The sequence below is a fragment of the Delphinus delphis genome, chromosome 1, assembly GCF_949987515.2.
Source record: "Delphinus delphis chromosome 1, mDelDel1.2, whole genome shotgun sequence".
Lineage (NCBI taxonomy): Eukaryota > Metazoa > Chordata > Mammalia > Artiodactyla > Delphinidae > Delphinus > Delphinus delphis.
The window spans coordinates 137,225,411-137,247,151 of NC_082683.1; the positions used below are offsets into that span (position 1 = coordinate 137,225,411).

Genomic DNA, 21,741 nt, shown 5'->3' on the forward strand with positions numbered 1-21,741 from the left:
TTTTATTAAGCTCTCATCTGTTACCCAATGTGGCTCCACTATTTGTTTTCTGCCAAGATCTTGACTTACAATCATCAAACTATTACTTCCTGTGTCTCCAGGATAGTCCCATGCTTTTATCTAATGTTTGGGGATAAGAATAAACCCTCCCGGGCTTCCCTGGTGGCGCAGTGGTCGAGAGTCCGCCTGCCGATGCAGGGGACACGGGTTCGTGCCCCGGTCCGGGAGGATCCCACATGCCGTGGAGCGGCTGGGCCCGTGAGCCATGGCCGCTGAGCCTGCGCGTCCGGAGCCTGTGCTCCGCAACGGGAGAGGCCGCAGGGGTGAGAGGCCCGCGTACCGCAAAAAAAAAAAATAATAAAGAATAAACCCTCTCATTTGGCCATTTCCGTGACGGCTAGTCTAGGAAACGGAGACCCTGTATTTCAGTACATGAGGTTTAGAACAGAGTTCTTAAAACTTCCCTCAATAGAACAGTCCGAGGTTCACAGTTTTGGTGACTCCGTATAAGGGGGAATTGAAGACCACTCCTCCGCCTCCATCCTACTTTGGAGTTTTGGCTGCTTCTTGGGAATTTATATAACTTGCTCCTAAGTGATCAACCAACTCTTCAATATGGAAAGTGTTGTGTGGGTAGTTATATCATTAAGTTAGCCAGGATAGATGACCAGATAGGATTTTTGGTCAGTCTTGACCTAATCTTCCAGATACCAACCCATTTCTGCGAGGCATGGCCTACATTGCAGATCTCCTTCTGGGCTCTGGGAATCCAGAGGTTCACATCCCCAGATGGCAGCAGCTCCTTCAGGCCTTTGATGGTGTGGGATTTTAGTGGTAGGCGTAGACCAATCTGCTCATTCAGGTAGAGCTCACAGATCCGGTTGCCCAGCATGTGCCAAAAGATGGCTTTCCCAGTCTTCCTGTTACTCATCAGGACACTGAGGAAATCGTGCAGGTCCTGCCAGAGGTCCAGGAGTTGGACCCCCACTTTCAAATTTTGCTTCTTCAGGTGGTCCCGGAAGGGACTCCCTGCACAGGCATCAGCACACAAGGCCCAGTGGGTGTACCCCAAGGAGAGGTTTTGCTCCACGGCCTTCTTAATTGTCATGTGGGGGGAGTAATTGATGATGGGGGTGACAGTCCTCAGGTGGGTAAAGAATGATGTCTCAAAGAGGCCCTCCATGTGGAGGTGGCTCTTGGCTTTGTTCTTCACATTGGACTTCCTGGCACAGAGAATATCCTCTTCCTGGAAACTGATAATTCTCTCCTTTAAAGAGGTCTCTTTCGGGGAAGGCATTTGTATAACCAACTTGCCTTGAGGAAACAGCTCCTGGGGGAGCAAAGCGTTGGTATCTGGGTTGGTATTCACTTCCAGAGACCAAGATCCTTGGTCTGTCAACTGCCACATCTTCCTCTTGGCCTTCCCGCTCGAGTACCGCTTCTGGGGGTGGTGCCCCTTCTTGATGCTCATACTCAGAGGGAGCCCTCCTACGTGGGTATAGCAGATACTGTACAGGCGAGTCTCGTATTCCTGCATCAGAGCCTGGCACGATTCCTCCTTGGCCATGATCGTCTTAGCGTGGGTATAAAAGTTTGGGAGCCAATAGCTCTGGAGTTTGAACAGAGCCACTTTTTGCTTGTGACTCAGGATTTCCCTCCTGATGGTTGACTGGTTGGGATGCCAGACGGAAAGTTCAGAAGGGCCTCTGGAAAGAAAGATAAAGGATGAAAATGATGTGGAATGGTGAGGTTTTTGAATTTTTCCAAATGTTTTTGTGTCCTGGGGTGTAGACAGGTCAGATATATAGTGAACATGTTTTTAGGGTTTGTTCAACACTCAGTGACCCCTTACTCTGATTACCTTCCTTCTTCCCCAGAGAAATAACCATTTCGTGGGATTCCTCAAGTTACTTTTCAGACTACTGAAAGTTATTGTAAAGGAAAGCAAGAGGTACGCGAAAACATGTTCAAGAACAGGAACCGTGTACCTCTGAATGGGATTTCTCGAAGTTAGATCTGACTGAAGGAAAGAGTTTGGACTGGACAAATTGAAAAACTCCCAACTAGCCCTGATTTTAATGTCATCAATCCTCAGTTATCTATATGAATAAAGAGGAGTGTGACTAAAGCCCAAACAGCGAATCTTCTGGAACACATTTGTATTTGGGTTAGGAACACCTTCTCAGTTAGTAAATAAATACATTTGAATGAATCTGATGTTCTAGAGAAGGGGTTGGCAAACTTTTTTCTGTAAAGAGCCAGTAGTAAGTATTTTATGCTTTGTAACACATATATAGTCTCTGTTGCACAGTCTTCTTCTTTAAGCCTTTAAAAATACAAAAACACTCTTAGCTCCTAGGCCACATGTACTGCATTTGGCCTGTGGACTGTAGTTTGTTCTCAAGAATCCCAATTGAAAAATAAAACAAACCAACTACGAAAACAAAACAAAACATACCATGCAGGCTTAGAAGTGCAGGAGCTATTCAATTACCCTGTCCCAATTCCCCTTCATTCTTGCCAGCCACCCTTCACTCACAAGTACTATCTCAGGAACAGGCACCTACCAGCTTCAGGACAACTGGTCTCTCTCAAGCCCTTCCCTGTTTAGGGTTGGGGTTCTCACTGATATCCCTGATGGAGAGGGTAGCAGTCTGCAAGGCAAGAGACTGAGGACTATCAGACACTGGATTGATTTTTTCTTATATCTCCCAGGGATTTCACTTCGGATATGCTTTATAATTCTCTCCCAATACATATTACATATCAATATATTGAAGGCGGGAGGTGAGTACAATGGGCGATTTGTTACAACATTTTACTCAGTGGGATCTCCGGAATCTTAACGTTCCCTGGTTTCCTTTCTCCTTTGGCTAGTTGAGCTGAGAATCAAGTTGTCAAATCAACCCTAGATGGAAATCTTATTCATTCATTCTTTCAACAGATATTTATTATGTGCCTACTAAGTGCCGAGTACCATCTAGGTGTTTGGGATACATCCACAAACAGAACAAAAATCCCCGCCCTCAAGGAGCTTATACTCTAGCAGAGGAGAGAGACAATATACAATAAGCATAATAAATACATCCTCTAGTGAGAATGAAAGTTATAAGCATTACAGGAAAAAAGGAAAGGAGGACGTAGGGAGAGCTAGGGCAGGGGTGGATGAGTGGGCATTGGGCCATCAGGGTAGCCTTCAATGAGGAGGTGAGAACTGCCCAGAGACTTGAGGTGAAGGGAGGTCCATGTGAATACATGGAGGAGGAGCCTTCCATGTATTCAGCAGCGTGAACAGCCAGTGCAAAGCCTTGAACTGGGAATGTGTCCACTATGTCTGAGGAACTGCAGGGAGGCCAATCTGGCTGCAATGAGGGAGCAAGAGAGAAGCAGGAGATGAGGTCAGAAAGGCAATGGCGCCAGGTCTCTAGGACCTGGAAAGGCATTTTAGGGGCTCTGGATTTCACACTGAGATGGGAGCCATTGGTGATGGTGGTGGGGAGGGTCAGCGAGCAGAAGAGTGACATGAACTAACAGATGTTTTAAAAAGCTCACCCTGGCTGCTGGGAGCAGAGAACAAGAGCAACAGTGAGGAGACTGATTCAGAGATGATTTCAATAGCCAGGTGAGAAATGATGGTGGCTTAGACCAGGTGATAACAGTGAAGGTGGTGCTACCTTTGATTCTGAACATATAGTAGGCAATGTGGCCGTCATTAACTCTCTCATGTCTGGCTGCAGTGAGACAAACAGCCCAGCCCATCAGACTCCTGCTTGTTGCTCTTGGTTCCAATTTTTCAGCCTAAGATTTCGCCGCAACACAGCCTGAGCCAACCATACATCTAAGGCTATGAAGGCAGCCCGTATTTGTACCTTACTGTAGGACTGACAGGCACAGGATGCTGCACAACCTAGCTGCCCAGGTTTCTCCCCACACACACCCACGGGCTTACCTCCTTCTGGGGACTGAACGAAACTGATGAACTCCTGACAGAGAATGTAATGGAACCACAAGTTGGTTTTACAGAAGAAAGGTAACCGGTATTTTTCCAACCAGGTCAATAATCCTTTGTACTTTGCAATCTAGAGTCCAAACAAACAAGGAACAGAAAAGAGAAATGGAACTGAATCGCTAAGAAATGCAGCTTAGCAAGGGCAATAAATAACCTCATGCTTGTAGTATTTGGCCCAGAGGAGAGGTATGATAATTAAAAATAGTATCTAAGGGAGGCAGAGATTGGGGTTGAGGTTCTCAAAGGACTGATCGGTAGGAAAGGAAAGGCTTGTTTTCTCATCAGAAAAATCTTTCTTATTCCTGGGTGAGGTTGTTTAAGAAAAGGTCAAAGTAAAAAAAAAAGTCTAAGTTTTGCTTGAGAGAAGAGAAGCAGGAGAGATTTTGGTCTGTTGTGTCAAGTCATAACTCTACTCAACTTGCTTCTTTGTAAGCACACTTACAATTTCTCACAAGCTCTCAACCCATATCACCAGCACAACGTGTACAAAAACACACAAACACTCACACATAACATCATTTAGAATACGGGACGGATCCCTGAAGGATGTAACTACCAGAGAAAGGAAATAAAATAAAATTGTAAGTCTTGGGGCTCTCGTAAGAAAACCAAATATGAGAATCAAGTGGAGTGTCTTTCTCAGCTCTCCAGATCCCAGAGAATAATAAAACCTTGTTGTGAGCATGGCTGAGTGATCTTTCTGATGCCACATGTCACAGGTAGGGCATGAGGAAGCCATTGGTGAGTCCAAGGTCTACAGAGTGGAAAAGGAGAACAGGAAGGGGGGAAAAGGAGAAGAGAAAGACAGTGAACAAGGACAAGGGAAAAACATATAAAGAGAAAAAATGGTTGGGAGAAAGATATGTCTCATGGTCAAGCAGTCACTAGGAACTGTCGAGTGTCATCTTGACTTGAGCTACACCTTACAATGCGAATAATTGCTATGTGGCCCATGGGCTGCACTGCCTATCTCACACCCATGGCAAGCATCGCAAACCAATTCCCAGACTCTTTCTGGCTTAGGTGTGGCCTCAGAGTTCTTCTCAACACAGTCCTCCAAGTATCTCCTACCCAACGACCACAGTGGACATGAGAGTTTAAACCCTTTTGCTAGCCATGGACTACAATATAGAGGAAAGAACTCACCAGCAGTTGCTTGCCCAAGTGGTAAAAATGCAAAAAGCAGAAATGTCTACCTGGCTTGATGCTGTTTGTCCTACTTACCTGCTTTATAGTTTCTTCCATAGTCACCCTCAGTAGCTCCTTTCCCTCTCCCTCTCCGAATCCACACATCAAATTCAGCTGCCTCTTCCCCCATCCCAAACCATACACCATTCAAGAATCATACTCACCAAGTCATGGGGTATTTCTGGCCACAAGCTCCACTATGAATTTTCAAGAGTGTAAAATGGTGTCTGACCAAAGACCTGCAAAAGAAAGCTAAGAAACAGCCAAAGGGGTCTAGAGTTTCTCTTCATGAAAATGTCACAGTCCATCTGCAGCCACAGGCGAAGAGAGGTTCCATTGCTTTCCTATATCAAGGGACATTAATTCTTAACTTTCTTGCACTGAATCAACTTGCTTTGTGCAAAACAACCAAGAAAGATTAAACTGCAAGATTCATTTACCTTTTGGCTCCATCCTGCCCCGACCTGGGAGTTATCTTGCCTGTGTGCAAAGGCCAAAGCTCATGACATTAAAAGGTATTTACTTTGTGTATTGCATTATTCATTTCTACAGGACTTAGAAAGAGCAAAGGCTTAAAGCCTTTTCATAAAGAGAAATACCTTTGGATTTGCCTAAATTCTTTAACTGGAGAAAGTAGAGAGAACAGAGGATGTGAGAATTAAAGGTACAAATTACTTAGGGGGGCATTAAGAGTGTCCAAAATTGATAGAAAATTCTAGGCTACTGTCCTCTTTTGTCAAGGAGAAGGGTCTGTGACCTAGGCAGTTTTGAGCCTAATGTGAAAGGGCTTCTATGTTTACAGGTAGCTATGCTTAGCAGTCTCACTGTAGGCATCAAAATATCTCAAAGTGCCCCCAAAGTATGTGTGATAAACCAGAGGGGCTAAAGTGAACTCTCAGCACATCACGTCATTCTGACCATCTCCCCGAGACCGGCAGCCCCAAACTTTTGTCAGTCTGCAGCCCCCTCCATCTCTTCCCTTTGTCCTTGGCTGTATCGATGGAAGGTGATGGTGTTGCCTACACTTCGCAAATATCGGTCTATGAAGGAGACTCAATCCTTAGTGACCCCTCCCTGCTCTGCACTCGGTGTTGGACAAGACACGCCCTGCCTGGAGTGTGAAGTTACCTTTATGGGATGTACGGTGGGACTGTGAAATCGTGAGATTTTGTGGGAGTAGTGCGTGGGAGCATTTTCACCATGTGACATTTGTGCCATTCAGGGCCGGAGGCTGATGTGGAAAACACACCAGGCCTGGAGCCACAGGACCTGGTCACTCTAGGACTGCCCCAGATTTGCCAAGTGATCTTAGGCAAGTCATTTAACTTCTGAGACCCATCTGTAAGGAGGGAGTGATGTCGACCTGACAGGGTGATTATGGACATTAAATGGTAGAAATTTGTAAATTGACAGCAGCACTCAACATGAAATACCACTTTCTTCCTAAATAGACCACAGCGACCTAAATGGCCAGGACATTCTCAGGATTCTACTTCCCACATTGCGTTCGCCATTTCTATAACATTATTGCGGGCTGCATAATTAAGTTGACAAACTGATTAGCTAAAATGCCTTAAGGTTACTTCTGAAACCTTTCATTAAGACAGTGGCAGATGCTAGAGTATGAGTGCGGATCACCCCCAAACACCTGCTCTTCGAGGCCTTTTCCTCCTTCCCTTTTTTATCATGTCGCTGGTACCACCATCCACCCAGGCACCCACGCCTGCTACCCTGATCCCTCTCTTCTTGTTACCACTTCTGTCTGACATTCAGAGTGATAGGTCCTGCGTTTCGCTTTGTGAAAAATCTCTCCTATTTATCCATCCTCTTCATCATTTTGCCTTTAGACTCTCATCACCTCTCACCTAGGCTCTTGAAACAATCTCCTGACTAGTTTCCCTGTCTCCACTGTGGCCCCCTGACAGTGCTATCCATGGCTAGACTTCTGCAGAAATAATTTTCCTAGATGAAAGTCTGATCATGTCACTCCTTTACCTAAACCTCTGATGATTTTCTGTTGCCCTCAGAATGATGTCCAAACTCCTAAGCTCGGCCTACCTACTCTCGGAGGCCTGGCTGTGCAGCCTCATCTCTTGCTATGTCTGCCTCTCACAACTTTTTCTTCAGCCTTAGAGGTTCCCCCAAGGTGCCATAGGACTGTATTCCGTGGTGCCTTTACTTACTCTGTCCTGTCCCTAAGGCCCCTGCTTCTCTTGATACTCAACCCCCCAGTCTTTTCCTCTTGCTTCTTTATCCACCCTTCCCTCCCCATCTTCGTCCCCAGACCATTGTCAAATAACTAGTCTTCTTTCCAGGCTTGGCTTGTGTGACCTCTTCACTGGCACCTTTCTGACTCTTCCAGGTAGGAGTGGCCTCTTCCTCCAATGTACCCCACTGCCTCCTAGAGACTTCAGTCATGTCACTCACAACCCTTTGTGCACTGGCCTTAAACTCTGGTCTCTCACGTTAGACTGGAATTCCTTGAAGACACAGATGGTATCATTAACATCTGTGTCCCCAGGACTAAGCTCAGTGTCTAGCACAAAGTGCCACCCAATAGGTGTTTGTGGAATAATAGTGTCTTTCCTAGTTTTGTGAAATTTCACCTTTTCACAGGCAGCATCCATGGAAAAAGGTGCACTGAGGTGAGCAACTATTTATAAGGCATCAGCGCTCAGATGCAACCAAATATTTAAACCAAAACAGAAGCAGGATTAGTGTAGGTTTGGTTTGAAGAATATTTTGATATTTGAGGTTTGTTTTAGTTGCATAGATTGAGAAGATATATAAATTTGGTTTCAGTTAACGACTCAGCAATTGCTATCTGCCAAACACTGGGTGAAGGGAGTAGAGCAGAATGAATAATCCATGGTCCTTCTGGAGGAATTCACAACTTCACAATCCAGTGGGGCAGATACACACATATAACACAAGAAAGTTGCAAAGTGCCAAGGGGCACAGAGGCAGGGGGAAATAAGTTCCTATTGGGAGGACCTAGGAACTCCTTAAGCAGAGCAGGATTTAACTAGAGATCTGAAAAATGGTTAAGAGTTTGGTGGGTGAAACTATGGAAACTAAGAACACAGCCAAGGAGAAGCATAGAGGTGGGAGAATGCCAGGTGTGCTTTGCAAGGGTAGAGCGGCCATCACTGCAGCGCTGGGGACCAGCAAAGGGTGTGATGAAAGATAACTGTGTACAGGCAAAGGCGATCAAGGAGGCTGGGGATTTAGGATTTCATTATATGAATAACTGGAACTCCTGGAGATTTTAGAGGATTTTCTACTTCATGTTTATTTGCTCAAATTGAAATACTTTTGATTTGGTAAAACTTGATTTTTAAAATAATGCTGGAGAGGGTGTGGAGAAAAGGGAACCCTCTTGCATTGTTGGTTGGAATGTAAATTGATACAACCATTTTGAGGAACAGTATGGAGGTTCCTTAAAAAACTAAAAATAGAATTACCATATAACCCAGCAGTCCCACTACTGGGCATATACTCAGAGGAAACCATAATTCAAAAAGACACATGTACCCCATGTTCATTGTAGCACTATTTACAATAGCCCGGTCATGGAAGCAACCTAAATGCCTATTGACAGACGAATGGATAAAATAGATGTGGTACATATGTACAATGGAATATTACTCAGCCATAAAAAGGAATGCAATTTTGGGTCATTTGTAGAGACGTGGATGAATCTAGAGACTGTCATACAGAGTGAAGTAAGTCAGAAACAGAAAAACAAATATCATATAGTAACGCATGTATATGGAACCTAGAAAAATGGTACAGATGAACCTGTTTGCAGGGCAGAAACAGAGACACAGATGTAGAGAACAAACGTATAGACACCAAGGGAGAAAAGTTGTCTGGGGATGATGGTGGTGGTGGTGGAATGAATTGGGATATTGCGATTGACATATATAGACTATTATGTATAAAATGGAAAACTAATAATAACCTGCTGTATAAAAAATAAATAATGTAAAATTAAAAAAAAAAGAAACTCAGCTCAGTAAGATTCACTATTCAGCTGTTGATGAAACATTTGGATTTAAGTCTGAGAATGCTTACTAGGAGAGAAAGAAATGTGTTGAAAAAATCAGCAAAGGTTTCATCCTCTAGAAGAAGTATAAGATTTGTAGAACCAATCATCTCTATATGGGGAGAAAAAAATCTCTCATAAGCAGGATTGCTTTGAGGATGGGAAAATGAAGCAATTTGAATGGATCATTTCATCAGGGTAAACCTCAGCATGACGATGGCTTTTAGGGTCATCTAACTCAATTTCTCCCCTCTCCAGGACCCTCGTCTGCAACATCGCGTTGCTTAAACTCTCCCAGCTGTGGGGAGCTCCCCGCCTCACAGGACTGCCCATTCCATTTATGCAGAGAGAAAATAGTTTCGTAAGATCTTTCCTACTGTGAACTGCCTTCCTTTACCTTCTTTCCATTTGTTGAAACTCTGCCCTCTGAATCTTGATTGAATTCATCTAAGTCCTCTTTTAATGGACAGAGATCCCATATTTACAAAGTCATTACAACCTTCTACCTATCTCCACCCCCTCTGGCTAGTCACTAAGCATTTCTTCAGTAATTCATCACATGGCCTCCTTTCTGTCTGGTTCCCTTCTCATTGCCTGAAGGGGCACCCACAACTCAATCATTCCACATCCTTCCCAGTGAGGAGCAAAAGACAACTATTACCCATGTTCTATGTTATATTAGCATGGCCGGAAATGGGGTTAGCTTTCACCATCTTTAATTTGTGCAGTCACTTTTCAGAAATCAAGTCAAATTTCAACTTGTCGGTTTGGGCCCAACATTAAAGCCCCAAAAAGAGGCTTTTTTGAATATATCGGTAATGGAACATATTTACTATTTCTCTCAAGCTTGATCATTGTGCTGCCCAAGTTAATCTCAGGAAATAAATGTTGACTGCCTCAAAACCAAGCATAGAGACCACAGGTGGACTAGGTGGCCTCTCTAGGTTCATTCTAATTCACTGCCCCTGCTTTTTAGTGTATAATGTCAACTGGTAAATAGTAAGTTAATTGTTCTATCAATGGCCCAGCATTTTTCCATCATACCTAAAGTGTGTAATGAAAAGACTTATAGGGCTTCCCTGGTGGCAAAGTGGTTAAGAATCTGCCTGCCAATGCAGGGGACGCTGGTTGAGCCCTGATCCAGGAAGATCCCACATGCCACGGAGCAACTAAGCCCGTGAGACACAACAACTGAGCCTGTGCTCTAGAGCCCACGAGCCACCACTACTGAGCCCACGCGCCGCAACTACTGAAGGCTGCCTGCCTAGATAGAGCCCATGCTCCACAACAAGACAAGCCACTGTATTGAGAAGCCCGTGCACTGCAACAAAGAGTAGCCCCTGCTCACCACAACTAGAGAAAGCCCGTGCACAGCAACGAAGACCCAATGCAGCCAAAAATAAATAAATTTATTGTTTAAAAAAACACTCATAAAATGAGAAACTTAAATATTATACACTAGTCCTATCTCTCAGCTAGCTAAATGTCTGGTGAGAAAAGTACATGGCACTCCACTAGGGTGAAGTTGTAATAACATAAGAAAACTAAACAATCCCCTTCATTACTTTTCCTAATGACACTTTGGTGGTTATTGTCTTCTAATAATAGAAATAGAAATAGAAACCCAGACAATCAAACACGATTGTAACAGAACTGATGCCCGTTCTTGCCCTCTGATACATAGATGTCTTTTTCTTTTGCTACCTAGTGTTGTAAATATTTATGTGTTTTTTTCTATCGTCCTCCTCCTCAGCCCTCTGCTCATCTTTTTATGAGAATTCCCTGATTTAATTTATCTATTCCCCATGGATAATTTCAAAATCTATGTTCTCAGTCCAGACTTCTTTCTTTGGCTCCAGCTTTAAATATCCAATGAGCTATGGGACATCTCCACATGGACACCTGTCAAGCACTTTCATCTCAACATTTTCAAAGCTGATCTGATAATTTTCCTTCCCAACCTTCTCCTTTTCCTGTTTTCCCAGTCTCAGTTACTGGAACCACCATCCAGTTGTCTAAACCAGAAACTTGAAAATCATCTTTGATTCCTGTTGCTCTGTTTCTCTCTCTCTCTCTCTCTCAATACTCCCCTATGCAGTGGAGGAGTATTCCTCAACTGTCTTCCTCAACAGACTGAGCTCCATGAGAGGTGGGACTTTTGTCTTTTCATCTTTCTTCCTCTAGACACTAAGAGTGTTTGCACAGTGTCTAAGTTCTGTAAATGTTGAATGAATTGTTCTTTCAAGAAAAGATCTTCAATCGTTTGGACTTTTGTTCATTTGTTGTTATTCATAAATCCTGGCATGGATTTGCTGAATAAGATTATTGAGACGATCTGAGTGCAGGAAAGCAAGGTTTTGGATACATTTCTCAATCGATTGTTTTCTATAGTCACACATACTGTTGGTGACAAGGGGCTTGACTGAGAGCAGTGCTTGGCATTAACAATACAGTCTTCATGGGATGTAGGAACAAGGCTCTCCATATCCTCCACTTCCCTGTCCTATTTCTCCATTCTTGTTTTTCCATTCTCACCTGTTTTGCCTTCAAACTTCATTATAATCTGAGCAGGTTTTCAACATTCGTTCCACACAATAGTGATATTGATGTGGTAACAAAGAAATTGTTGGATAACCCCAAACCTCATACTAGCCTTCTCCCTGGAGGCGGTATGACACACAAGGGGCCAATATGCATTTTAATTCTTCCCTATTAGTTATCCCTCCTAGTTGCCTTAGTTGTCTTATGAATGGGACTCTATCTGATCCTAAAAGATGTGGTGGCATAAGGTGGGTTAAGGGGAGAAAAGAGAAGAAAAACAACTGGTATGAATAACATAAAATCTACATGTGGTGTCCCTGAATGACTCATTCCTGTTAACCACGAAGGTGAGTGGTTTGCCTTACTTGGGGGGCTCAAAACCGCGGAGACATCCCTCTCAGAGACTCACACCAGCATTGCTCATGTGGCCTTGCTCTTCCTGCCACTGCTCCTTATGAATGCACAATGACACCTTCTCCTAGGGGTTCCAGATTCGATACCTCTGGTAGAGACCTCAGTCTGAAAATAAGTCTTTACGTTACCTGATCTTCTGGATTCCCTTAACCATACAGACTCTTCCCATACTTAGGGCTTCAGTCCATACTATTTGGTGTGGTTCGACAGTTTCTTTATAATTGTTGTCTAATTCTAGATCCTGAGTTTAAGTTCTGTCTTTTTAACTTGATTTTATGCTTCAAGGGAGTAGGAATCTGTTCATTCATTTCTCATGTGTCTTTTGGATCCAATATCCTGCTAGAAATTTAACAGGTACACAGTGAATGTTTAATGACTTGTCTCTCAGAGAAGCTAGAAAATTCAACCTAATATCCATGCTGTTTTCCATCCCTTCTCTTCCTTCCCAAAGAGTTTCCTCTGGTTGGCTGTGGGTTACTATCCACTGGCTTTGAAAAAAGATTGAATAAATATTAGCTGAATGCCTTCCATGAGGAAGAATTAGATGAGGTGTTTATACTTGATTCTCATTCCATTCTCAGCCATGCAAAATAGGGATTATCATCACCTCCTTTTCAATGAAAGATAGTAAGTGCAACACTGAGATTGGACTCTGCCTATGCGATTCAAGAGCCCATCTTATTTCAAATGTGCCAGGAAATCAAACCTCCCTTTCACATGAAAAACATGTTTTAATGGGCTTAGAAATAAGTCTCGCAAGAGGGAAGAGATATGGGAACGTATGTATATGTATAACTGATTCACTTTGTTATAAAGCAGAAACTAACACACCATTGTAAAGCAATTATACCCCAATAAAGATGTTAAAAAAATTAAAAAAATTAAAAAAAACACAAAAAAGAAATAAGTCTCTTAGACTTGCTCACAATGATGTGTTTTTCTGTATAATTTCTCCTGCCACTTCTTGTGCGTATCCTTATATGTTTAATTAGGCTTTCTTTCCCACAGATGTTATAAAGGAAGACATAAACAATACCTATATGGAAAAGAGCTACTTAGAAAAAGGTACCCCACCTATCTAAGAATTTTACCATAAGACTGAGACAAAGTCATTTAATATTTTCATCAAATCATAGCATACAAAAGAACTGCAGATTTTCTGTGACCAATTTTGACCAGAAATGTTCTGATCCTGATCAATCCCTCATCCATCTAGACCAGTCACCCCAGAAAACTAGAGGCAAGCAAGAGGCAATATGGGAAAGAAGTTATAATTCTTTCATTTTAATTTTTCTCAGGATGGTATAATGATTTTCTATTGTAAACTGGGCCAGGCAGAACACTTTTGATCCACATAGAAAGAGTTTTAGAGATGAAGAACAATAATAACCGAAGAGAAAGGAGGCAGAAGTAATTTCTAGCAAGGTCTAAAACATTTGTAGCAAGTTGGAAATTTGGAGCTCAGCATGAGTTTACTCACAGAGAACAGCTGGTTATAAGACAAGTGTTCAGAAGATTTTAATGTGGAAATTAACTTTTGATACTCATTTTTTATTGCCTTCAAATGGGTTTGAAGAGTAAGTTCTTGTTCACTTGAAGGAGAGGCAAATGATTTTGGGTAGTCCCGGGTTTGGGTCTGATTTGCCACATTTAGATCCCTCCTTACACTGTCCTAGGATCCCTGTAAATTAGCCCAAAGAGGATCCTGAACACTGAGTGGGCCAGGGGCAAGTGCATTTATTAGGGTTTTGTGTAGCTTTGTTTTGGTCACTCAGTCTCTGACCATCCTTCTTATTTGGGCTGAAAAATTGTGTGAGTCTTGGAGGGACTGTCTCCTGCCAGAGGGGCCGGACAGTCCCTCTCCTGTCCTGGCCGCAAGGACACGGGCACCTGTCCTAGACTCAGCAGTCAGATCCTCCATTCAGGGCTCTTCATCTTGAAGGGGTGACTCAAAGCAGTTATACTCCAATAAACAATAATAATTATAATAATTTTAAAAAGCAAAAGGAAAAAGCTCAGGGGCAATGAGAGATTATGCATGGTGGTGCTTATTACAGCAAAGGCTCATTGGTGATGGTGCCAGCAGTAATGGCACAGTGGAGGTGTCCACAAAGGCTGAAAGAAGATGCTGTAGTTGAAAATTACCTTTGATTGCAATGGGAGGTGGTGCTAACCACCAAAGTATATGTGGATATCATAATAGCAGCTATGGTGTATGGATATCAGAATGATCCAACACACAGATTCTTTGTGGTGGCAAATGATCATAGGGTCCCTTGGAAAAACTGTGTGGCAGGCTCAGTGAGATTCTACTTGAGAACATAAACTACATGGTGGCAGGAACTTTTTACTCTTTTTTCAAGTGATGCATCCCAAACATCTAGAGCAGTTCCTGTCACGTGGAAGTGCTCAATAAATATTTGAGTGAATGAATTAATATGAATATGAACCAAAAATGAGCCGTCAGGTAGAATTCCAGACCCCTCATCCAATTTTCAGTCCTGAGTCAGAACTAGAAGCTCTTAAATGAAAAGAAAGCATTTTGCCCCTTAGGAAGAACTTGCGATATTTTTGCAAGTATTTCCTGAGAGTCTCTTCCTAACTTTTGCCAAAGAGATCTGCTGCCATTTCCAGGGTAGGGGTGCACTGGAGTAAAGGAGATGCCCAGAGCTTTGGGAAATCATTGCACACTAGATCTGCTCCAACACACAACTGGTAAGTGGTAGAGCTGAGAAGTGAACTTAGGTATAATTTTTTAAAAAACAATATATTTTATATTTGCCTGATAATAATAATCATCTGGGGCACTTGTAAAATATACAAAACACTTGAGCCTCACCCAGGCTCTTCTAAGCTAGAGTTGTCAGAGCATGGACATGGTAATGTATGTGTTTTTTGTTTGTTTTTTTTTGGTTTTGTTTTATTATCCATGTTGTGTCTTTGTTGCTGTGCACGGGCTTTCTCTTTTTGTGGCAAGTGGGGGCTTCTCCTTCTTGCGGTGCGCAGGCTTCTCATTGCTGTGGCTTCTCTTGTTGCAGAGCATGGGCTCTAGGCATGCGGGCTTAGTAGTTGTGGCTTGCAGGCTCTATAGTTGTGGTGCACGGGGTTAGTTGCTCCACAGCCTGTGGGATCTTCCCGGACCAGGGCTTGAAGCCGTGTCTCCTGCACCGGCAGGTGGATTCTTAACCACTGCACCACCAGGGAAGCCCAATGGATGTGTTTAGCAAGCACCCCAGCTGATTCTTATCATCACACAAGTAAAGGAGACATCTGGTACCCTTTCACTTTGGGAACTAGAAGGTCTTGAAAGGATCAGGGATCTAACCATGATGTAATTCAAGCCTCTAGCCAGCCTTGTTGGCTTTTAGTCCTTGCTATTATTGGGGTGACAACACTCCATTTGGTTGCTAATAGCTCCAGTAGTCAGCCTCTTTGAGCTGCAGGGAAGATAGCAGGGCAGTGATTAGGAGTAGAGGGTGGCTTCACATAACTTCATTGAAGACAAGTCTAAAAGCATAGTGTCTTATCATTATTGGGTGTTGAACTTTTTCGAAGGTTTTTCTGCATCTATTGAGATGATCATATGGTTTTTCTCCTTCAGTTTGTTAATATGGTGTATCACGTTGATTGATTTGCATATATTGAAGAATCATTGCATTCCTGGAATAAACCCCACTTGATCGTGGTGTATGATCCTTTTAATGTGCTGTTGGATTCTGTTTGCTAGTATTTTGTTGAGGATTTTTACATCTATGTTCATCAGTGATATTGGCCTGTAGATTTCTTTCTTTGTGACATCTTTGTCTGGTTTTGGTTTCAGGGTGATGGTGGCTTTGTACAATGAGTTTGGGAGTGTTCCTCCCTCTGCTATATTTTGGAAGAGTTTGAGAAGGATAGGTGTTAGCTCTTCTCTAAACGTTTGATAGACTTCGCCTGTGAAGCCATTTGGTCCAGGGCTTTTGTTTGTTGGAAGATTTTTAACCACAGTCTCAATTTCAGTGCTTGTGATTGGTCTGTTTATATTTTCTATTTCTTCCTGGTTCAGTCTTGGAAGGTTGTGCTTTTCTAAGAATTTGTCCATTTCTTCCAGGTTGTCCATTTTATTGGCATATAGTTGCTTGTAGTAATCTCTCATGGTCCTTTGTATTTCTGCAGTGTCAGCTGTTACTTCTCCTTTTTCATTTCTAATTCTATTGATTTGAGTCTTCTCCCTTTTTCTCTTATTGAGTCTGGCTAATGGTTTGTCAATTTTGTTTATCTTTGCAAAATACCAGCTTTTAGTTTCATTGATCTTTGATATTGTTTCCCTCATTTCTTTTTCATTTATTTCGGATCTGATCTTTATAATTTCTTTCCTTCTGCTAACTGTGGGTTTTTTCTGTTCTTTTTTCTCTAATTGCTTTAGCTGTAAGTTTAGGTGGAAATAAAAACAAAAATAAACAAATGGGACCTAATGAAAGTTAAAAACTTTTGCACAGCAAAGGAAACCATAAACAAGATAAAAAGACAACCCTTTGAATGGGAGAAAGTATTTGCAAATGAAGCAACTGACAAAGGATTAATTTCCAAAATATACAGATATACAGATTGCCAACAAACACATGAAAGGATGCTCAACATCACTAATCATTAGAGAAATGCAAATCAAAACTACCTGTCAGAATGGCCATCAACAAAAATCTACAAACAATAAATGCTGGAGAGGCTGTGGAGAAAAGGAAACCCTCTTGCACTGTTGGTGGGAATGTAAATTGATACAGCCACTATGGAGAACAGTATGGAAGTTCCTTAAGAAACTAAAAATAGAACTACCATATGACCCAGCAATCCCACTACTGGGCGTATACCCTGAGAAAACCATATTTCAAAAAGTTTCAGGTACCACAATGTTCACTGTAGCTCTATTTACAATACCCAGGGCACGGAAGCAACCTAAGTGTCCATCAACAGATGAATGGGTAAAGAAGACGTGGCACATATATACAAAGGAATATTACTCAGCCATAAAAAGAAACAAAATTGAGTTATTTGTAGTGAGGTGGATGGACCTAGAGTCTGTCATACAGAGTGAAGTAAGTCAGAAAGAGAAAAGCAAATACCATATGTTAATACATATATATGGAATCTAAAAAAAAAAAATGTTCTGAAGAACCTAGGGGCAGGACAGGAATAAAGATGCAGATGTAGAGAAGGGACTTGAGGACACGAGAAGGGGGAAGGGTAAGCTGGGGAATAGTAAGAGAACGGCATGGGCATATACACACTACCAAATGTAAAATAGCTAGTTAGTGGGAAGCAGCCACATAGCACAGGTAGATCAGCTCAGTGCTTTGTGACCACCAAGAGGGTTGGGATAGGGAGGGTGGGATGGGAAGGGTGGGAGGGGCATGCAAGAGGGAGGAGATATGGGAATATATGTATATGTATAACTGATTCACTTTGTTATAAAGCAGAATCTAACACACCATTGTAAAGCAATTATACTCCAATAACAATGTTAAAAAAAATAAAAAGCATAGTGTCTTAAGGAATGTGGGTATATATCAGTGCTGTATACACCACTCTTCTAGGAAGAGAACTAAAAGAATTTCCTTTGCCCAGGTTATAATCTCTTTTCCAAAGGAAGTGATAATCTAAGGAAAGATGTGTGCATGTGTGTGTGTTACCCTGATTAATGAATGAGGTAATTGATGATTGAAGAAACATGGTAGGCTACAGACTCATCTTGGAACACATGAAACATCAAGACACACATGCAAATATATTGTACTTTTAAGAAAATGTGTGCTATTTTGTGTATGTTGTTTTTTGCACAGTAAAATGCTTAAATTTTGTTTTGCATTTTAAAATCTGACATTAAATTTACAAGAGCCTTTTTAAGTCCTTAGGAGAAAGTTCTTAGGTTTGTAAATCTGCCTTGTTAGGTATGTAAAGTATTTTTTAAAATCATATTTTCAGCCCATAATATGAAATGCCTAAGGAATTTTAGTTAACAAAATATGGAAGTGGTATCTGTTTAGGAAAATTTGATTTATCAAATGTATGATTTTATTGAAAAATGAGGAAAAAGTGAAAGCAATTTAAAATAAAATTACATTTAAAAGTAATTCTATATGCCAAGTTTAAAAGCTTAACAATTAGTTTATATATATGTACCATAATATATTGAATATTGATTATAACACAGCAATTGCCAGCATTTTGTGGTTGGCACCTCGCTCCATTGGAAGAGCCCATTAATAATCTTCTACCTTTCACCTGAAATGCAAATTAACGAACTTTCCATAAAACAATTTGTGTGGCTCTTCCTTAGCCATCCTTCCTAGGGGGCAGGAGCTCAAGAGTTTTCTCTGGTACCATTGGGCCATGAAATTCTGGAACTGCACTGCTGGGCTTATGAGTACAGGAACGTATGACCCCAGAGTGCCTCCCCTGAACTCCTCTAACAAACTCCTGCGTATCCCTCAAAACCCAGATCAGAATTAAATTGACATTTCATCCATGTTACACCTGTACTAGATGCTTTATTTACTCATTCACCAACTCTTTACTGTATGCCTATGTGATGAGCTAAATGAGCATTTTGATGACTTTTATAGAGTTGCTAAAAAACAGCCATTTTAACTCAAGCGTTTTGACACTGCTGTGTTTTTGAGACACACAAACATATATATCTATATATTTATGTATATACAGCTATCTGTATCTATATATCTATCTATATATCCATCTATGTATCTGTGTATATAGATCTGTACATATATACTCTATATCTATCAGCTGAATTTTATGCTTATTCATGTCCACACATCTAAGTTTAATAGGAAACAAACAGACCTTCATTATGCTTACTAGATGCTGGGAAAACACTAGCTTATGTATTTTTCTACCTTCCTCTTCATCCTTCCCTCATTTCTTTTAAAATTGATACCTCAGCACAAATGGAGAGCAAGGGCCCCTTCCTAGCTCATGCAAAGATGGTGCCCTCTGGTGGATGGTGGTAAAAATTACACCATTCTCTCCAGAATTCTGTTTGGGTTTTTTATTTTTCTTTTTTTCCCAGATTTATCTTCAGTTGATTTTACATTCCAGCGTCATTAGGATTACTGTCAGAGTGCTCATACCTACTGTGATATGAGGAATGCAGAAAGTTCCTTATCACCCAAACAGCAGCCCTGCCCATTCCACCATTCTATCAGGCCTCAGTAATGATCCTTTGTGGCTTTGAAGGTCCCTGCTGCTATTTATTATTTTACCTCAAAGGTACACATTGTGAGACACAATAATATATTGAGGCATTAATTTACTACAAGAGATGAGCTCATCAGTATCTGATCTCAAAAGTACTCAGAAGCAAGACAGATCTGTCAAAAAGTGGCTGAGGTATCTCTTCAACTTCTACCTTTGTAGAGAGAAAATACCTTAAAATAGTAATATTTTGTCTGTTCTTTTCTGCCCTTGTATATAACTTTTCTCCCATTAGTGAAAGGCATTGCCTCAAGATGAGGTCAGATTGTAATACCAAAAAAAATGTCAATTTTTAGGTTAAAATAAATCAAAAATATGCATTTAATACGAAGAAGAGGAGGCCTGCATGAAGTAGAAAACAGAGTTTTGTCAAATCACTAGGAACGAATATAGAGGAAAACCAGACTCCCTGCCACCCCAAACTCAAGGCACTAGAGGAGTTCGAATGAGGCCACAGGAAGGAGGAGCTGCAAGGCTGGGCAAGGCCTGAAAAGGTACCCAAGGTGTGGGTAAGAAACAGGGGGATGGGACCCAGAGGTGACAACCAGAAACAGAGAAGAACCTCCAGGGGCAAGTGCAGAGCTCCACAGTCACCAGGAGCAAGGAGAAGCACAGAAGCTGAACTACTGTCTGGGGAATATTTTATTTCCACCCCGGGGACCATGGCTCATCTCCTGTGGGCAGCATCATTACCTGATCCCACTGGTGCAAGGTGTAAGCCTCCCGTGGAGAGCTGCCCGCTGCTCACACACTGGACGTTCAGCACATGCATGCCAGCCTGCATCCTGAGACACTGCTGAGCCCCCTGTAAATAACACTGGGTAGTACCTCCCTCCTTTGCAATCGTCAGAATGCTCACAGATCCCCAAAACCAGAGAGTAGAGGCTCTTAACGGCCAGACAACAATTTACCCCTGCTACACCTTAACTTTTGAACAAGAAAATTAACACGGAAGAATAACGCCAGAACCAAAGGAAAAGGGTTACATCTTGTTTTCCGAGGAACTAGAAGCAAGGGGGAAACTAGAAGGATAATGGCTCTCTAGAATCCTTGTCCCAGCCTCACTCTGTTCGAAGCATAAATATTTTAGCCGTGACCACAAGTAGGGAAGCTTAGATTCTCCACATCCTGGGGGCAGCAGGGAGAAAAGCAGAATGGGTCGCATAAAGACATTCTTTTGCAAGATCCCAATACTTGAACTCTACCCGCACAGAATTCCATTCCCTTTGACTCGCAGCTATAGCATTATGTGACATGGCTAAATGTCTACCTACATTTAGCCACTTTGTTACGACTTTGGAGTTTTAGGTTATCATCTATAAGTCTACTTCATAGAATAGTAGTGAGGATTAAAAAGAAGAATATGCAGAATAAACAAGCCATTGGATTTTGTATTGGAGTATAATTGCTTTATAATGTTGTGTTAGTTTCTGCTGTACAATGAACTATATCAGCCACATATATATATATATATCCCTTCCCTTTTGGACCTCCCTCCCCTCCCATCCCACCCATCTAGGTCATCACAGCGCACTGAGCTGAGCTCCCTGTGCTATACAGCATTTTCCCACTAGCTATCTATTTTACACATGGTACTGTATTTATGTCAAACCTAATGTCCCAATTCATCCCACCCTCTCCTTCCCCTACGCTGTGTCCACACGTCCATTCTCTACGTCTACATTTCTATTCCTGCACTGCAAATAGGTTCATCTGTACCATTTTTCGAGATTCCACATATATGCATTAATATACGATATATGTTTTTCTCTTTCTGGCTTACTTCACTCTATAAGACAGTATCCATCCACATCTCTACAAATAACCCAATTTCCTTTCCTTTTATGGCTGAGTAATAGTCCATTGTATATATGGACTACATCTTCTTTATCCATTTGTTTATCGATGGGCATTTGAGTTGCTTCCATGACCCAGGTACTGTAAATAGTGCTGCAATGAACATCGGGGTACATGTGACTTTTTGAATTATGATTTTCTCTGGGTATATGCCAAGTAGTGGGATTTTGGGTCATATGGTAGTTCTATTTTTAGTTTTTTTAGCAACCTCCCTACTGTTCTCCATAGTAGCTGTATCAATTTACATTCCCACCAACAGTGCAAGAAGGTTCCCTTTTCTCCACACCCTCTCGGCAGTTAGTTTGAGATGACCATCCTGACTGGTGTGAGGTGATACCTCACTGTGGTTTTGATTTGCACTTCTCTAATGATTAGTGATGTTGAGCATCTTTTCATGTGCCTCTTGGCCATCTGTATGTCTTCTTTGGTGAAATGT

General features: G+C 41.9%; 1 protein-coding gene across 1 annotated transcript; it reads right to left on the bottom strand.

Moving 5' to 3' along the window:
• Positions 1–637: 637 nt before the first annotated feature.
• RGSL1 (regulator of G protein signaling like 1) lies at positions 638–12,210 on the bottom strand. The gene is given in 5 exon segments (XM_060011888.1): positions 638–1,704; positions 3,950–4,079; positions 5,362–5,436; positions 9,275–9,357; positions 12,198–12,210. Coding segments are annotated over 5 exon segments (1,368 nt in total).
• Positions 12,211–21,741: the final 9,531 nt, after the last annotated feature.